This window comes from Lucilia sericata, unplaced genomic scaffold, assembly GCF_015586225.1.
Source record: "Lucilia sericata isolate MDLA Ls3-8-SP2 unplaced genomic scaffold, ASM1558622v1 Contig000203F_arrow, whole genome shotgun sequence".
Lineage (NCBI taxonomy): Eukaryota > Metazoa > Arthropoda > Insecta > Diptera > Calliphoridae > Lucilia > Lucilia sericata.
The window spans coordinates 246358-266534 of NW_023994231.1; the positions used below are offsets into that span (position 1 = coordinate 246358).

At 29.8% G+C, this 20177-nt stretch overlaps 1 protein-coding gene across 1 annotated transcript in view; it reads right to left on the reverse strand.

Annotated features, from left to right (window-relative positions):
• LOC119601984 (calcineurin-binding protein cabin-1-like) overlaps positions 1-20177 on the reverse strand; it is a 446878-nt gene that overhangs the window by 195537 nt on the left and 231164 nt on the right. Inside the window, exons 8-9 of the mRNA XM_037953280.1 lie at positions 11109-11387; positions 10865-11048 (exon numbers count right to left, since the gene is read on the reverse strand). Of these exons, the coding sequence (XP_037809208.1) occupies positions 10865-11048; positions 11109-11387 (463 nt within the window). The remainder of the gene's footprint in view (positions 1-10864; positions 11049-11108; positions 11388-20177) is intronic.

Below are 20177 nucleotides of genomic sequence, written 5' to 3' on the forward strand. Positions count from 1 at the left end.
TAAACAATAAATTGCTAAGTACGGTTAAACACTCTTCATCCCAAAAGACATGATTTATATTTAGCAGTTTCATCTAGCAGTTTCATCTATTTTTATATAGCATATAACCTTCACCCATTCAACTTACAGTTTTCACTTTACACTACTATTTCCTAATTGGTTAGAATAACCCAAAAAAGAAAAATATCATCAAATGCTCGCTGTGCTAAACTTGCATATAAGCGATATACCTATCCATTTATTGCGGTTTATCATTTACCGGCATGACCAACTAAACTTTACTTATATTTTATACAGGCTTTTTTTATTACTTACTGACACTGAATCAATTCGTTAATACATCATTTAAATCTTCCAAATCAATCAAAACTAATAATTATGTACCGCAATTCAGTATTTTATTTCACCGATTTTTTTTTCGTTAAACATAATTGAAAAGTATCGGCAGTGTAACAACCAATAAAAATTTCACGTTAATAATTTTGTATTTTAAAAATATTTCAATACATAACTCTTGACATTCTTATATTTTTCCGATCTTTGTCTTTAAAATATTATACGGTCGTTAAAAAGTTAGGGAATTGAAAATTCATTAATGTAACCGATATTTGTCATTACTTTACGATATCAATACTTAAAATTAAAAAAAAATACTGATATCCTACCAATATTTTTCCAGGTCAAATACCAATATCAGTACGTTGTTTGACATATCTTGAGGTGTACCCAAGCATTATTTACACATCTTTTTATATTCCCAGTTCGTTGTTTCCTCGGGAATGTACTTCAATTTAATTATCTTGAAAAGTTTAAATAACGAAAAACCTCCAATAGAAAACTCTGAATATAAAACTGAAGTCCTAATTCTTATAAAAATATTCCTTTCGATTTGGTAACAATCGTAACGATATTATAACAAAATAGATCATTATCTCATTCACAATTTAGCTCTTTACACAAAAATATGAAACATTAAAATCCTATTTTCGCTTTGCCTAAGCCTGTTTACATACATATTTGTTTTCAAAATCTTATTATATTCTATGTATTAGTAACAACTTTAAGCGCTTATAGCTCGTAAAATTCTGAACCGATCTCATTAATATATATATTGTGCACATCTGCGAACAAATACCTTTAAAATTATATATTTTTTGCCAAGATCAAAAAATCGTCTTGCCTATTAATTATATAGATTTTTAATATTAAAAATACATTTAAATGAAATGAATTGTCGTTTTTGTTAATGCAATTATTAACAATAACAAATTGTAGCCAAACAAAAAGTATAAAAAAAAACAAAAATACATAAAAACAAAACAAAAATACATAAAAACAAAACCTTAAATAAAGTGCAGTGTTTGTGTTATTGTGCATGAGTTTCTCTAACTCTCCAACAAGTGAAAGGAGGCTGAAAAATGTATACTTTGTTATTAGCTCTCCATACAACAACAACAATAATTATGATCCAAAAAATCATAAAAACTATTTAAGTGTAGGAACAACAACAAACGAGAGATCTTCTCTCTCAAGTGCGCCAAAACAAAACAATTGTGTAGATAATAGCGCAACAGAAAAAACAAATAAACAAACAATAGATTCAAAAACAACAACAAACGAGAGATCTCATCTCTCAAGTGCGCCAAAACAAGAAAATTGTGTGGAAGACAACGCAAAAGAAAAAACAAGTAAGAAGTTATAGTCGGGCGAGGCCGACCATATAATACCCTACACCTTTGACAAAAATATAATGTGATTTAGTTGCCATAATAAAGCATTTAAGTTGAATTGTACCTTGCCTTAGATATACATACTTAAGCCGTTTATTGTTGAATAAAATTGTGGACATTTAAGTGAAATTTTGATGGGGGCTTTTCATAGGGGCTAGGGTCATATGAGAACCTATTATTATGGAATTCGTGGGGGTCATCAAGTCTTGTATACAACTTGGTTATTGCAGCTTTTTGTCGAGATATGAGTATATTAAACATAATTATGAACTTAAAAGACCTATTCGGCGGGTTCAGTTGTATGGGGGCTAGGTGAAATAATGGACCGACAGGCTTCATCTACGGTACCATAAAAGATCATGTGCCAAATTTCATTGAATTATCTCCAAAATTGCGAGCTGTAGTTTGATTACAAGTTTTAAAAGCCCTATTCGGGGGGTTCAGTTGTATGGGGGCTAGGTGATCGTGTGCCAAATTTCATTGAATTATCTCCAAAATTGCGACCTGTAGTTTGATTACAAGTTTTAAAAGCCCTATTCGGGGGTTCAGTTGTATGGGGGCTAGGTGAAATAATGGACCGATGTTAACCATTTTCAATAGGCTTCGTCTACGATACCATAAAAGATCATGTGCCAAATTTCATTAAATTATCTCCAAAATTGCGACCTGTAGTTTGATTACAAGTTTTAAAAGCCCTATTCGAGTGGTTCAGTTGTATGGGGGCTAGGTGAAATAATGGACCGATCTTAACCATTTTCAATAGGCTTCGTCCCTGGGACAATAGAAGATCATGTACCAAATTTCATTGAATTATCTTCAAAATTGCGACCTGTAGTTTGATTACAAGGTTTACATGGACGGACGGACGGACGGACAGACGGACGGACAGACGGACGGACATAGCTAAATCGACTCAGAAAATGATTCTGAGCCGATCGGTATACTTTAAGGTGGGTATAGGACCAATATTATTGTGCGTTACAAACATCAGCACAAACCCAATATACCCTACCCACTAAAGTGGTGTAGGGTATAACTACTTGTAGGCAAAGAAAATTTCCACGTATTCTCTATACGCAAAGGAAACATTCAGGAAACAAAAATACATACTTATTCAGAAAAGTCTTTTAGAACAATAGTTGATAGTTTTGATTCTGAGAAAAGAAATTATTACACATATCAACTAAAAAGTGCAAAGGGTTCGGCAGTAGTTATCAAAGGTGTAGACAGCTCTGTACCAACTGATGACATTAAAACGCGGTAGAGTCTGAAGGTTATGAAGTGAAGTCCATTCACAATATATTTAACAAGGACAAAATTCCTCAACCAATGTTTAGAGTTGAAATTACTTTTAACTCTTCACAATTGAAGAAAAAGGGTGATACTCATCCAATATATATTTTAAGATATCTTCTCTCCTCAATGCTTAAATTGCCAAGAGTTCTGGTTCGGACAAGAACTTTCTGCAAATTACCATCTGTTTGTGTGAGATGCGAAGACATCCATAAAAGCCAAGATTGTCCCCACCCAAAAACAGATAACAATAAAAGAAAACTGTGACCAAAATCACACTGCAAACTATCGCGGATATCAAATAAGGCCAGAAGACCTTTATATGCTCAATATAAAGCTTCTAACTTCCCAAGCCTTCCTAATACTCAATATAAAATTATCACAAATAAAAGCAATCAGAATAAATCGTATGCCCATACGACAAAAGAGGGCTCCGTTACTTAAATGAACGCAAAACAAACTACTAGTGCCCAATATAGAAGTGTTACAAATAAAAATAATGAAAATTTGCAAACCAATAATGAAAATAATATCACATTATTTTCATATGCACATGCATTAAAAGAGGGCGTACCCGCACCCGAAACAAATTCTCAAAGCTCTATTGAGAATCCTGAACAGTTTCATGGCAAATATGCAAAATTTGTTTTAGGAATGCTAACGGCCTTAGCCAACACAAGAATGAAGTAGAACAATTCCTGCTACATCAGGAAATTGACTTACTACTCGTCTCTGAAACACACTTTACCCTAAAGAATTGTTTCAGAATTAACGGATACTACACTTACGATACAAAACATCCAAGTGATAGAGCCTACGGTGGAACAGCCATTTTAGTGAGAAAAAAATATTAAACATTTCCCAATGCCATAATACAAAAAAGACCATATCCAGGCCACCTCTATAAATATACCTTATAGCAGAGTTACAATATCTTCAAAATATTCACTGGACCTCTCGTCAGACCACTCACCTAAAGTTTTAATGTTATAAGAAACCACAGATGATTGGAAAACTATTTTTCTTGTTTCCCTAACAAGAAGACGAACTGGTTAAAGTATAAAATGTATGTTATCTCACACTTGCCACAAAACATTTCATTGATAATAACCATGAAATACAATCCGCTGTCGATATATTTACAGATATCCTACAAGATGCTGTCAAAATGTCTACACCCCCAGTCACCTTGGGAGACTACAAAAATTCGAAATGTTCTAGGAACATTGAGTCTCTAATTAAAGAAAAGAGAACAATCAGACGTCAATGGCAACAATCGCGATCTCCAAACATAAAGGTTAAACTTAATCAGTGCCAAAGAAGACTTCACATCGCCTTAAAAAATAATAAGGAATCTAATCTAAGAAAACATCTAAGAAAACATCTAAGAAAACAGAATATAGTCTCTGGAAAGCTGTTAAACATAATGAGTCACCCATACGCCTCCAGAATGGTCAATGGATAAGAGATATGTCAGAAAAACTTGAAGCATTCGCCAATCACTTGGAGAATGTGTTTACTGAAAATGATTCAGATTCTTCTATTAGTGCTAACATTATAAATAATGTGGTTCCACGCAGGAAAATCAGCACTGAGAATTATTTTGTTCATCTTTAACTCGATGCTACGTATTGGATATTTCCCTACCTCATGGAAAGTATCCGAAATTGTTATGATACCAAAACCGGGAAAAGATGTCACTCAAGTGACATCATACCCTCCCATTAGCCTGTTGTCTATATTATCAAAACTTTTTGAAAAATTATTGTTTGAAAGCCTTATAGTACACCTTAATGATAATTTCATTATTCCTGACCATCAGTTTGGTTTCAGAAGAAAGCAGAGCGCTATCGAACAGGTACATCAAATAACTACTCTTATTTGAAAGGCCTTCGAGAGCAAGCAATATTGCTCAGCATTTAATTTATATGCACAATTTAATTTATATGCTTAAATATTACATATATGAAATATCTTTTCAAATCAGATCTAAAGATGTGATCTCTTCACGTCGAAAAATATCTGCTGGAGTACCACAGGGGAGTATTCTAGGTCCGTTTCTATATATTTTATATACTACAGATATGCCAACGAGCGCACTGACTCACACATCTACATTTGCGGATGATACCGCTATTGTAAGCATACAGGATAACCCTTCAATAGCTTCTGAACAACTGCAGTTTCACATCGGCGAATTGGAAAAGTGGCTGGACAAATAGAAAATAAATGTCAATGCAACAGCAACACAATGTACCCACGTTACATTTACTTTAAGACGGGAAAATTGTCTTTCCGTACAGATAAACAATATAAAAATTCCTGAACAAAGCCATGTGAGATATCTTGGTATCCACCTTGATCGCCGCTTAACATGGACTTACCACATTGAAGCCAAGGTTACACAAATAAAAACAAATGTAGCTCTAGACTAGACAAAGTGGACCACGGTCAGCTCTAGACTAGACAAAGTGCTGTGGGGAACAGCGTCCTCATCTAGTGGAAAGCACTGTTAAGGTCAATAACAAATACCCCGTGGTACATTCGCAATAGTAATATTCATAGCGATCTCAATGTCCCCATAATACACGAGGAGATCAAATTCTCTTGTTTAAACTACTTGTCGAAACTAATGGATCACCCAAATCCCCTTGCCAGGGAGTTCCTGTCATTTGAGGGTCATATACGACTGAGAAGAACGGAAACATTGGATTTTGCCAGATAATCAAATTATCGAGAACTTTGGTTGAAATTGCAGCGGCAATAACAACGTTAGTTATAATTTAGGTTAAGATTTTAATACTTATTGTAAATTTCTATATAAGAAAGATTCAATAAAGAATAAAAAAATGAATTTAATTGGTCAATTAGTTTTGAAGAAAATAACGACTACAAATTTTTCGATTTTGGTGGGTTCAACATTTAAGGAGTGAGATCGAAAAATTCTTAACATATGATTTTTTTTTATCAAGTTACCTTTGTAAAACATGCCAGTTATTACGTTTAATGTCAATTATATTAATTTGTTGTTAATCTGATTAAAATGAGTGACCAGAAAAAATGCGTACTAAAATTATTAAATATTTTCAACAAAACCCAACTTTGTCATACAAAAAGTTGCCCAAGCATTCACAGAAAAAACTAAAAATATGTTTCAATTATCAAAATAATTGTATCAAGCAAGTTTTGCACCTATCACCAAAATGATGATATCAATTATCAAATTTGTAAAAAAATTAAAAAAATACTTTTTTTTCCAAATAACGAATTAATCAGAACAATTAATATCAATAATTGAGACAAAAATTAAAGTTGATTAATTCATTAATTATATAAATTAAATATTTAATAAAAATAAAATCTAATTTTTATTAATTTATTAATCAAATGAATTAGTTTGTTTGGTAGAAAACGTTTTAAAAACCAATTAAGTTGATGATTAAAACAATAAAATTATTAATTGATTACTCACAATGTTAAAGGAATGCTTGACCTTTAACAATGCGTTGAGCATTTACAAAAAATATCACTTTATTATCAAATTTGAACATATAAAGTGTTTTATAAATTGTCAGGAAACTTGAATATTATATGCCTAAAATCGTATTGACTATTTAAGAATTATAAACATTGTTAGCATAAGAAATCAAAATAAAATATTAAAAAAAAACTGAAATAGAAAAGTTGGCCAGAAAATTTTTTTCATTCAATTAAAAAACTAATTGAATCAATTAAAAATTTAATCAAATTTGTAAACTTAGGTTTTAAACAACGAGATAATTAAGACAAATAAAAAATTGCTTAAATTAAAATTAAAGAAAGAGAAAAACATGTTAATTGAAAATAACGTTGATAGAAAACCTGATTCAGGTATAAGGGATGGTCCACATGATGTTTCTAAAGCCAAAAAATAGAAAGCATTTTCAAAAGAGCTCCCGATACATCCGGTAGAAAAGCAGCCCGGTTAGCTCAGTGTTCGGACTATTTAGCACGAAAAGTTAAAACTAATGCTGGTTTAAAAACATACAAGGCTCAAAAAGTTCCTGACAGCAACCCTTTTTGGAGTCAAGTTTTGTAAAAAAAATATTCTTGCTGCATAATGGATGACGAAACGTATGTTCTGGCTGATTTTTCGCAACTTTCTGGTGAAAAATTTTATGTTGCTGATACTCAAAGAAATGTTGAAGAAAAGTTTAGAACCCAAAAGACAAAATTTCAAAAAGTTCTTGGTATGGCAAGTAATATGCAGTTGCGCGCAAAAGAAGACAATCATTTGTTACAACGGGCTCTATAAATACTGAAATTTACATCAAGGAATATTAACAAAAAGCAGCTTCCATTCATAAAACTTCATAATGTGTCCACTCATTTTTGGCCTGACTTGGCATCATGTGACTATGGTAAACAAGCCCTTGAGTGGTACAAGAACAATAATGTGGTACAGGGCTGGCAAATAGAATTTTAAAATTGTACAAATCTGGATTAAGAGTTGTACTTTTTTTATTCCAATTGTACCAAATACAATTAAAAATAAACAGTTCATTTGTATTAGCCCATAGATTAGTCGAGTCTAATAGTCCATTTAGTTCCCAGATTAGTCAGTGGACTAGACAGTCTATTGCCTCCATATAGACAATAGAGTATTAAAATAAGTAAGAAAGTATAGTCAGGCATGACCGACCATATGATACCCTACACCAGTTATGAATATTAAATGTGATTTATTTTTCATAATAAAGCATTTATCTTCAATATTACCTTATTCCGATACATTTAAACAATTTATGGATGAAAAACTAATTTTCTGAAAGAGGCTTTATATGGGGGCTAGATGCAAATATGGACCAAGCCCGAAAAAATTTTGTGAATATTTTATTTTATATATCTGAATTTCATCGCGATATTTGTGTTTATAAGTTTGTTTTGGACATTCAAGATTCGATAATTACGAAAATCGGTAGTAGTATTATTAAGACGTATATAGAACTAAGTTTTGCCGATTTTTGTAGAGATAGTACAATATTTAACATAATTATGAAATTAAAAGCCCTTTTCGGCGGGTAGGATTGTATGGAGGCTAGGTGAAATAATGGACCGATTTCAACCATTTTCAATAGGCATCGTCCTAGTGGCAAAAACCTCGATTGGTCCAAATTTTATCAAAATATCTTCAAAATTGTGGCCTGTAGCTCACAAGGTTTACATGGACAGCCAGCCAGCCAGCCATCCAGCCGGACAGATGGACGGACGGACATGTCTTAATAGACTCAGAAAGTGATTCTGGGTGAAGGACCAATATTTTTATGCGTTACAGACATCAGCACAGATGTATAATACCCTCCCCACTATAGTGGTGTAGGGTATAACTAGAAACTGAAACTAGACAATAGACTACTCTACAGACTACTGACTAGTTTATAGAATAGAATGTATATTAGTTCAATGACATATTCATAGAGTAGTCTATAAACTAGATAATAGAATTGTCTATAGACGAGACTCTAAAGACTAGATAATAGATAGGATAGTCGGTAAATAAAGACTAGTCCCTAGAAAAAGTCCAAAAGTGTGGTAGATTTTAAACGGGCAAAGTGACAGAAAGCACTATAAAAACGTTAATGGAAGGGTTTCAGAAAAAGGTTCAAAATTTCATCACTAGGGATTAAAACTATAAAAATATTTTTTTTTTTGTAAATTGTAATCATAATTTCAATCAAATAAAAAAAATTAAGACAGTAAGTTTAGTGGTTTCGTTTTTATTAACATATATGTATGTTAAGAATTTTTCGATCTCACTCCTTACAAGCAATTTTTTATTTTGTATAAATCGCCAGTAACAATTGATTTGAAAATGACTAATAGAATTGTTACAAATATTAGAATAAAAATTTAAAAGTATGTATTGTAGAGTGTGCCGAGGAACAGCCTTTTTAAGAATATCATTCAGGAATGTCACTCAATCGATGCGTATTAATGTACTGAACACGGAAAAAATGTTTTTTTTGGAATGGTCCTCCTAACTATGTGGCATTGATTGATTTTTGATTTTTTTAAATATATCTTATATATATAGTAATGTTAAAATAATTCGTTCAAAAATTAAATAATTAAAATGACACTGTTAAAATAATTCGTTCAAAATTTAAAAATAATAAAAATGACAACAAAAAAAAAAAGATAAGGATTCTAATGGTGAAAGTAGTTTTTAGTAGTTGAATGTTATATTCCACAATAAAATATGGACTCTCTACATTCCGGAACTGAAAAAAAATTTGCGTTCACAATTTTCAATTTTTGCTCATCCCACACTTTTCATATACCGTATGTATAAATTGTTAATTTTTACCCTTTTAAGAGGTTTATAAAATATTTTTTGTTAATAAACGAACGACAGTAGCAAGTATTCAAAAATTGTTATATACCGAAATAAAGTATGGAAACTCCATATTGGGAACAAGAAAAAAAGTTTGCGAAAATTTGCGCAATTATTTTTGGCGATTTTTTGAAAATTTCACTTTTTCGAAAATTTTTCCTTTTACTACCAAAAAATATATAAGGTTTTTACAACTGCAAGTAGCAAGTATTCAAAAATGTTTATATGCAGCAATAAAGTATTGAATCTATACTTTTAGGAACAAGAAAAAAGTTTGCGCAATTATTTTTGGCAATTTTTTTAAAATTTCACTTTTTCGAAAAATTTTCCTTTTTCTACCAAAAAATATTTAAGATTTTTACAACTGAAAGTAGCAAGTATTCAGAAATGTTTATATGCAGCAATAAAGTATGGAATCTCTACTTTTAGGAACATGAAAAAAAGTGTGCGCAATTATTTTTGGCGATTTTTTAAAATTTTCACTTTTTCGAAAAATTACCCTTTCTTACCAAAAAATATATACGATTTTTACAATTGAAAGCAGGAAGTATTCAAAAATGAATTTTTTACCAAAAAAAAAATAAACAATGTAACAAATGTTCAAAAATTATATACCGTTGTAAAATATGAAAGTTTGAGCAAATTTCCACAGTTATTTTAGGCGATTTATTGAACATTTAACTTTTCTTATTAAAAATGTACAAAAATATGATGGTACCTAGAATTCATTCACAAATTAGAATAAGTTTTAATTGACTTTTTGCAAAAAAGAGAGGTTTAAAAGCGAGGTAGTAGAGGTAGATGAAATTTAAGGTAGTTGAAGACCATTTCCGCAAATTTTACCATTACCTTACTCAAAATATACCTTTTTATAAAAATAAAATTCATATACAATTAATTCATGTCGAATTTCATCGCGGTACTAAAATTTGTTTGTCAATTACAATTGTTAAACTGATTTTTAACGGGCCTTATTCGGAACTTAGGGTAAATTATGGACCGATCATAAAAAGATTTGGTAATATGATTAAAATTTATGTAAAACACGTTCAGGCCGAATCATCATGACATCAATGTTTTTAAGCCATTTATGGAAGAGAGAATTTCGAAAGTGGACTTTATATGGGGACTAGCGTCAAATGTGATCCGATTTTTACCAAACTTTATACTAAGTACACAAAACTGATCCGTGCCAAATTTAATCATGATTGTTTCATAACTGCCAATTTCGAGGGGAATTTGTATGGGGGCTAGGAGAAATCAGGGACCGAATTTTACTAAAATCACTTGGGTTCATCCTTAGGCCTAATAAACACTCATTAAAAATTCTAATAAAGTATAAGAATTATTTCTGAAAATTTCTGATATCAGACATGTCTGAAAAAAATATTTACTTGGTATATACATATGTATACATATATAATACATACATTAAATTGTTATTAAAAATAATTGCAAATTTACTTACCTCATAAGATTCCATAATCCAAAATGATTGCAAAAGAATTTCTATTTGTACGCAAAAATCCTTTAACCAACCTTCATTGTTGTACTCATTTCCACTGGATTCAATATTAACTATAATGATATTTGCCAATTTATCCCACGATCCCTCTTCATACAATTTTGGTATATTGGTAACATCCATTTGTCTGTATAATTAATACGCAAAAAATTAATGTACACTATTTACTACATACAAAATAAATTACCGTTTATACTTTAACTGGAGGTTTTTAATATAATTTATATTTATACAAGTTTTTCTCAAATTTGGTAAATGTAATATATAAGAATTATCTTTTCGTTCTAAAATATCACACAGTTGCTGCAAACACGATAGGCATTCCTTATTACAATGATCTCTATTAAGCATTAAATATTCCAGGTAAATAAGTTTTAGGCGATAAGTATCAATATTTTTTTTAGAAATTATATGACAGCTCCCAATGTTGCAAAGTAGGTGATGAAACACAGTATGCCATATATCACTAAAATTGTAAAAATATAAAAAAATGAATTTTAAAAAATAGTTAATGTCGTCAAATAACACAGTGAGACAAAATAAACGAAAATTAAAATACCTGGGAAGTGATACTATTTTCTGAATGGTAGATGCGAATAGAACAATAATCTATTTTTAAAATTTTCCAAACACCTATAAAATATTGAGATACGGGTAAAAACCCGGACTTTTGTACCTTTAAGAACTTATAAGTCTTTAACTTAGTTGAATCTCAACCTATTTTAAGTTTCTCAACGGATTTAGAAAGCAGAAGCTGAGTTCTTTACAACGAATAGACATGGTTTTCTAATTAAATAATAAATAGTACGAATACTATATAAAATATTTTGTAAAAACATCTCGAAACTTCGAAAACGGTGCAAAACTAAAATCAAAAATATGTTTGCCGATAAAATGCACACATATCTCTCCAGGTTACTTAAATATCATGACATTATAAAGGCCTCAGCTTATGCTTTCTAAGTCCGTTGAGAAACTTAAAATCGTTTGAGATTCAACAAAGTTACTAATATAACTGCTTAAAGGTACGAAACCCTATTTTTTACCCGTTACTTAGATTTTGTAGGTGTTTGACAAATTTCGATAACAGATTCTTGTTCTGCTCGGATCCACCTCTTAGAAAAATAGTATCACTTCCCAGGTATATTGTATATATATTGTATATGAAAGACACTGTTTGTTTGATTGTTACGCTTTCGCGACAAAACTACTGAACCGATTTACATGAAATTTGGAACACTAATAGGTCTCACCTCAGAAGAAACACTCATTTTTTGTAAAAATATGTTTATACCAATTTTTCAATCAAGAACCGATTTACCTGACATTTGTTCTACAGATAGGTCAAGTTCATTTGCGATTTATATTTTTTATATGGACTTTCACATTACATTTTTTGGAAAAGTTTTAATTAATTGCTCATGGTGTCCATTTTGACTGAAATAAAGTTTTAAATGAATGATTTAGAAAAAAATATCTGACATAAGTACGTTTTCAAGCTAACGTGATCAAAAACATATTATATTTTGTTTGATCAGGGATAAATTTTGGGTAGAAAAGTGTGTATAAGTTTTTTCCGACAGTACTTATATACAGTGAATTAATAAAGTTTTTTACCTTTTTGTATTCCCCGCGGACCAAAAACGGAAAGTTAAAAAATAATGGAAAGTAAAAATAATAATATTAAAGTTACGGTGTATCTCTTTAATAACCCAGTACGCTACCCGTCTACTAAAATACAGTCGGCGCCAGCCAAGCCATACCTCACTCAAACGAACCACAAGTCAGATTTCAGCCAGTAAGGATGACAACGTCAAGCCAGGGCAGTAAACTGGCATATTGAAATTCCTGAAAGCTAAAATACTGAGCTGGACGTGGAAAAATGGCATGTCTTTCACAGGAAAAAAGAACCTGAGGGAACTCTACTTATAAAAGGTATCGCCCACAGCATAATTAGCCACTAACGTTGAGGAGTTAAATCCTAAAAGCGAAGAGGAAAATACAAGCTAGAAGACAGAGCAGTGGTCCTCTCCGAAATTGGGAAGGTGACAATTACAAAGACTGGTATCAATAGGCATTGCCAACAATAGTGCACACGGCATCAATACATCACACATCAAAGAGCGAGGAGCTGATCATCAACTTGCTAGAAGACAGTTTAATGGACAACCATAATTGAGGTAATTCAAATAAACCTCCATCAGTCCGAGACGGCCTTCGATTCTGCGACTCCACCACCAACGTTTGATCTGATTAAAATTGTTGAAGAGGCGCAAAGAAAAATAAGAAAATAGTAATAGGTTGTAATGCAAACTCATACCATGTACCTTGACTACCAAACAGAGAACAAGCTCTTATGGATTTTTTTAATGCTGAAGACTTGATCACATTGAACTTAAGCTACGTTCATACCTATCAAATATTTGACGTTTTTTATCAAATATTTGTTGGCTGTAATGTGAACACAAAATATTTTTGGAGAGCAAAAAAATATCAACTGTTTTTCGTGAAACATTTTTATTTGTCAAGCTACAAATATTTTTATTTCATAATGAGCTTAAAATGAGTATTACTATTTTAACGTTTTGTTTGAAGAAACAATATTTGTCAAGCTACAAATATTTTTATTTCATAATGAGCTTAAAATGAGTATTACTATTTTAACGTTTTGTTTGAAGAAACAAAGCCAAACACAATTCAATACAAATACTGAAAATTTGTTTGCCCGGTGTTCACATTACAACAAATAATTTCTTAAAACAATTGCCGGATAAAACAGTAAAAAGCAAGATTTTGTTTTCAGGCAAAGAGGAACATAACAAGAGGAACAGTTTATATTTACTAAAAAGATGAATCATTGAATAATAGCTTCTATTTATTCAAAAATTTCATTTAATATTGTTTTTCATCAAAATTTTACCACAAAAAAATAGAAATTACATTTCAATACGTTGTGAAAGTGGAAAAGAGACAGATGGTTGACCTGCACTGTCATGTTGTAGCTATTTAGTATAGTAAATGTAGCGAAAAACATTGGTTGTTTGGAACGGTTTATAGCGATTAAAAAATCGCTATGTTCACATGAATTTCAAAGTTCTCCATGTAAAATTTGAAGATTCTGGTTCTAATAGTTTCTCAGATATACGAATTTTTCTATTTGATTCATGTGGGGGCTTCAAGACCTCCCAGATGAAAGACTATAGACTAGACTATAGACTAGACTATAGACTAGACTATAGACTAGACTATAGACTAGACTATAGACTAGACTATAGACTAGACTATAGACTAGACTATAGACTAGACTATAGACTAGACTATAGACTAGACTATAGACTAGACTATAGACTAGACTATAGACTAGACTATAGACTAGACTATAGACTAGACTATAGACTAGACTATAGACTAGACTATAGACTAGACTATAGACTAGACATAGACTAGACTATAGACTAGACTATAGACTAGACTATAGACTAGACTATAGACTAGACTATAGACTAGACTATAGACTAGACTATAGACTAGACTATAGACTAGACTATAGACTAGACTATAGACTAGACTATAGACTAGACTATAGACTAGACTATAGACTAGACTATAGACTAGACTATAGACTAGACTATAGACTAGACTATAGACTAGACTATAGACTAGACTATAGACTAGACTATAGACTAGACTATAGACTAGACTATAGACTAGACTAGACTAGACTACAAACTAGATGCCGTATAAGTATATATAGTAGGGTATTCAATTATTCGAGTTTTTGTCTTATTCGGTTTACTCGACATATATTTTTTGAGGTTTTAAGCTAGCCGGTTAATAATCGGATAATTCAAAATTATTCGGTTAATCGAATAAAAAGAAACTGTATGTTTCTTATTAATATTATTTCTTTTTTATAATATTTTTCTTCATATAACAAAGACAATTAAAATTTTCCACTTCTTTAAATTGAATATGTAAATTTTTAAATTAAGTTTTCTCAAATATTGGAAATTATTTCATTTAATGTGAAATCCTTTTCTATATCATGAATTCCATGAGAAATCAATTTAAAGTTGACCGCTGGTCTTCAGATTTCTTTAATTTTTTGTAAGCTCATACTCTATTAGACATAAAAGTACATTAAATTTTTAAAAATTCTAAAAAACGCGAGTTTATGGCGATTTTAAATTGTTCGAAAACTACAAAAAACCAAAAAGGTATAAAACTTTGAAGGTTCATATCTTTAAGAGTTTATATCGGATTTTGTTGATTACACAATCTAATACTATGGCTGTGCTCTTCCATTCTAATATAATTTGTATATTAAAAAGTTTAAGTTAGTGCATTTTTTTAAATTAGATCAATTGTTTAAATTAGATCAAATGACCATCAAAAATAGAAAAATTGATAATTTATATAAAAAATTATCGATTTATCAAAAATGCACTTACAATATATGGAGAATACATACATACATACGTACATACATACATACATACATACGTACATACATACATACATACATACATACATCCATACATACATACATACATACATACATACATGCATACATACATACATACATACATACATACATACATACATACATACATACATACATACATACATACATACATACATACATCCATACATACATACATACATACATACATACATACATACATACATACATACATACATACATACATACATACATACATACATACATACATACATACATACATACATACATACATACATACATACATACATACATACATACATACATACATACATACATACATACATACATACATACATACATACATACATACATACATACATACATACATACATACATACATACATACATACATACATACATACATACATACATACATACATACATACATACATACATACATACATACATACATACATACATACATACATACATACATACATACATACATACATAGTACATACATACATACATAGTACATACATACATACATACATACATACATACACACATACATACATACATACATACATACATACATACATACATACATACATACATACATACATACATACATACATACATACATACATACATACATACATACATACATACATACATACATACATACATACATACATACATACATACATACATACATACATACATACATACATACATACATACATACATACACACATACATACATACATACATACATACATACATACATACATACATACATACATACATTAATTTTTATATATCATGATTTTTACATAAAAAAGTTTAAGATAGTGCATTTTTAAAAGAAATGCACTTTTTGAATCAATTTTTGAAATCGTTCTCCCTGTTAAAAAAGTTTTAGAAGTGCATAAATTGATTATTTGAAGCTTTTTATGTAAAATATAAAAAAAATTGTTGTGACGTACATTACATCTATTTTTTCCGATTTTTTAAAAAATTGGATATTGGAAAATTTTTATTGATATTTTATGCATTTAACAGAATTTAAAACTGCTTAGAATACATTACTGATCAGAATTGGGATGAAAATATTTAAATTCGATTACAACTAATGTACACTTTCATAAAAATGCATTTCTAAATAATATTTTTGAAAAAAAAAGCATCTTTGATGGAAATGCATGTTGTGTGCATTTTCTACATTTTATTCCATAGCGGTATTCGATGTTCGATGCGTTTTGTATTGTAAAAGTTTAATCTTGCAAATATTTTGCTAATGATTGTGAGCGGTTTCTTTCTTTGATATTTGCAATGCAATCCAATTTAAGCTTTTTAATAGCTGATAGTCAACAATTAATGAAAGTTTTTGCTTGATTTTTTAATAATCTTTGGAAGAAGTTGCCCAGGAAATAACTTGGACTGAATGTTAGACTTTCGCATTTTTATAAGTGGTCTGTAGATACCTAACTTTCCATTTATAACTATTGACATTCTTTACAAATATATATAATTATTGACATTCTTTACAAATATGCAAGTTGGCATATCATAGTCGAATAGAGTATTAAAAACTATGAGAAACTACATTATTATTTTTTCTAGCTTGGTAAAAAAGTTCACGCAGCAAATGTTTGTCCGTCTGTTTTATAAAATCAGTTTTTTGAAGGCTCCATATGTCTTCGGAATCCAAATCTTAGATAATTAATTTAAATATGCTTTTAAGTATTTAGTTGTTTAAAAATAGTAAAATCGGTCCATAAGAATCGGAGATATGGTCAAAACAAATATTATCAACAAATAACTTTTTGTGGACTTTTTGATTTAGGGATGTAAAATAGTATATTTGCTAAAATTCAAAAAGTTCAGAGATATAGGCAATGATGAGTCGCGATGTGACAAAAATATACTTCTAGGTAGAAATGCCCATATATAAATATTTTAATCTTAAAATTAAAAAAATAACAAATTTAAAAAAAATTGGTTTATATTAGAAATTGGGGTTGGTGCGTGATGTTTTTGATTTCAAATGACCTAAAAAAAATATTTTCAATAATTATTCAACATTGGCCATCTCGTGGTGGTATGCCAAAAATTTTGCCAAATTAGTTATATCCCTAATGTATACGCCTTCAACTAACAATATTTTTTTTGTAACAGTTTCGCGGTTTGTAAAAAACACTTATTTGTTAAAAAAAAAACGTACTTCTACACTTGGTGCCTCCTCCAAATAATCAAAGAACATTTATATTCCTTCTGTTGTCCACTTTTTGTTTGGTTTTTCACTTTTTAAATTATTTGGGATAATTTTTGCCTCTATTGTTTTAGTTTCATTTATTTTGTTGTTTACAATAGACAGCTGTTTTAATGAGAGAATTGCAAACGCAATAACGCACCAAAAAAACTATACCATTTAAGTATTGCATGAATGCAATGGTGTGACAATTGCAACAGTGTGTGTTTTGTTGTTGGATTACAATAAAAAGCTATGAAATTTTGAATTTGCTCTTTTACAAGACCATTTGCACTAAACACTGAACTCCGCTCATGTTTAACATATCTTGTAAGTGCATTATTGATAAATCTATAATCTATATATTATGGATTTCATGAGAAATCAATTAAGAATTGACCGATGGTCTTTAGATTTCTTTAATTTTTTGTTAACACATACTGCATAAAAAGCTTCAAATAATTGATTAAAAAATGCACTATCTTAAAATTTTAAATATAAAAATTATATTAGAATGAAAGATCAAAGCTAGTATTAGTTTTTATTTTAAATCAACCAAATCCGATATAAACTCCCAAAGATATGAACCTCCAAAGTTTTATTACTTTTTGATTTTTTGTAGTTTTCGAACAAAATAAAACGGCCACAAAAATCGCGTTTCTTGAAATTTTTCAAAATAAAAAAACGGAGTTGTTTTATTTCCTACATAAAGAACATATATTGATAATATGAAGGAAATTGGAAGACATGAGGTCAAAAATTGTCAGTTTTTCTTTGTTCCGTCTTATTAATGAGTTTCATAAAATACGTGCATTTGTGGATTTTTGTTCAATGGATAATGCTATTATTATGCTACTTTTATCATGAATTTCTTATGATTTTTTTCAAATTGTAGAAATTATTTCTTCTAGTGTGAATACTTTAAAATATAAAGAAATGAAGTTAATTAATTTTATGTTTTTGGGATTTTTCAACGAGTTCCAGAATTCATACATTCCAATGAACTAGTGTATTGCGGAAGAACTTATTTGAAATACTTAAGAAACACAACACTGTTCTTCAAAACTGGATGTAGAAGTAAAGGCGATATCATTATTTCCAAGATTTCTTTTTAGGAATCTGAAAGATTCTGAACCGATTCTAGAAATAGGTAAATCAAAACAAATTCTCACAATATTTCTGAAGTATTGTTATAAAAATCATCAAATAAATATTCTTCTTTCTAGAAAAATAATTAAGGAATTAATAGAGAAAGAAATTTTATTAAAAAAATATTGAATTTTGTATAAAATATACAGTAATTTTGCTGTTAAATAATAAGTTTTTTTTAATCGGTTAATCGGTTTATTCGTTATTTTAAATTTGCAATTTTCATTTATTCGAGCGATTAATCGTTAAAAATTGATCGACGTTTGATTACCCTAATTATAGTAAAAAACAACAAAAATAATTAATTTACGCGATTGCTTAAATTTCTATTAAATGCCACAACTACTTTGTCTCAGATTTCTATTTTATAAAAAATAAAATAAAACTAGTTATTTAAGCGACTATTAACATTTTTGTATGAGGTGATAACACTCTTTTTCAGAAAATAAACAAAGAACAGCTGTTATTTGACGCTGCTTGATCATTGGTTTGCAAGATCAAATAACTATTTTGCCAAAATGACGAAAATTATTCGACTTCCCAGCAAAAACTCGGAAATGGGTTGTACTTCCATAACCACCTACTTTTCAATGACTACTACTTACCGTCTGCATTACTTAGAAATACTCTAGTAATGACTTTCTTATAATCTGATATAGAAGTACTTTATTTTATTTTAATTGCGTGCTAAGAATTGTGTTTAACAAAAAAGAAAACAAAAGTAGGTTTGTATGTGAAAACCACTATTTGACGCGCAATAAAATAGATAAGCAGTGGTGCAGTGGGTAGAACATTTGACTAACAAAAAGAAGTCGCTGGTTCGTATTCTAGCTGGCTCTTTTTATTATTAAAAAATAAAACAACATACTAAGCAACTTGTTTGTAAGAGAAATAGCAAGTACTTCTTTAACTCCCTATTTGTAAACGAGCGTCGAAGTACTTGCCTCCAATGACATCACAGTGTTAAAATAATGACTTAAAATGCTAATAAAGAAGTAGTGAAAAGAGGTTTTATTAGCCTTTTAACTCATTACTTTTCAATGCAAGTTTTTCCTGGGTTTTGGTGTTCACATTGATGAAACAATGAGAAAATTTTTATTTGCCGGCAAATCAATTTGTTTTATGAAAATCATCCACATTGCTGTTTGTTAACATGAAATATTTTATGTTCAGATTCGACATACAAAGTTTTTTCAATCGTGTTATATATTAATATTATACACTTTTATTATATAAATTTAATTTTAAACCTAATAAAAGTAGTTAAAATTAAAACAAACTGGTAAATTGTTTTTTTTTTCTTGCATGAAAATATGTATACGATATACTGTGGCTGAAAAACATGTGTGTGTTTGAACCAAATTATGTTTGCACTGTTTGATAAAACA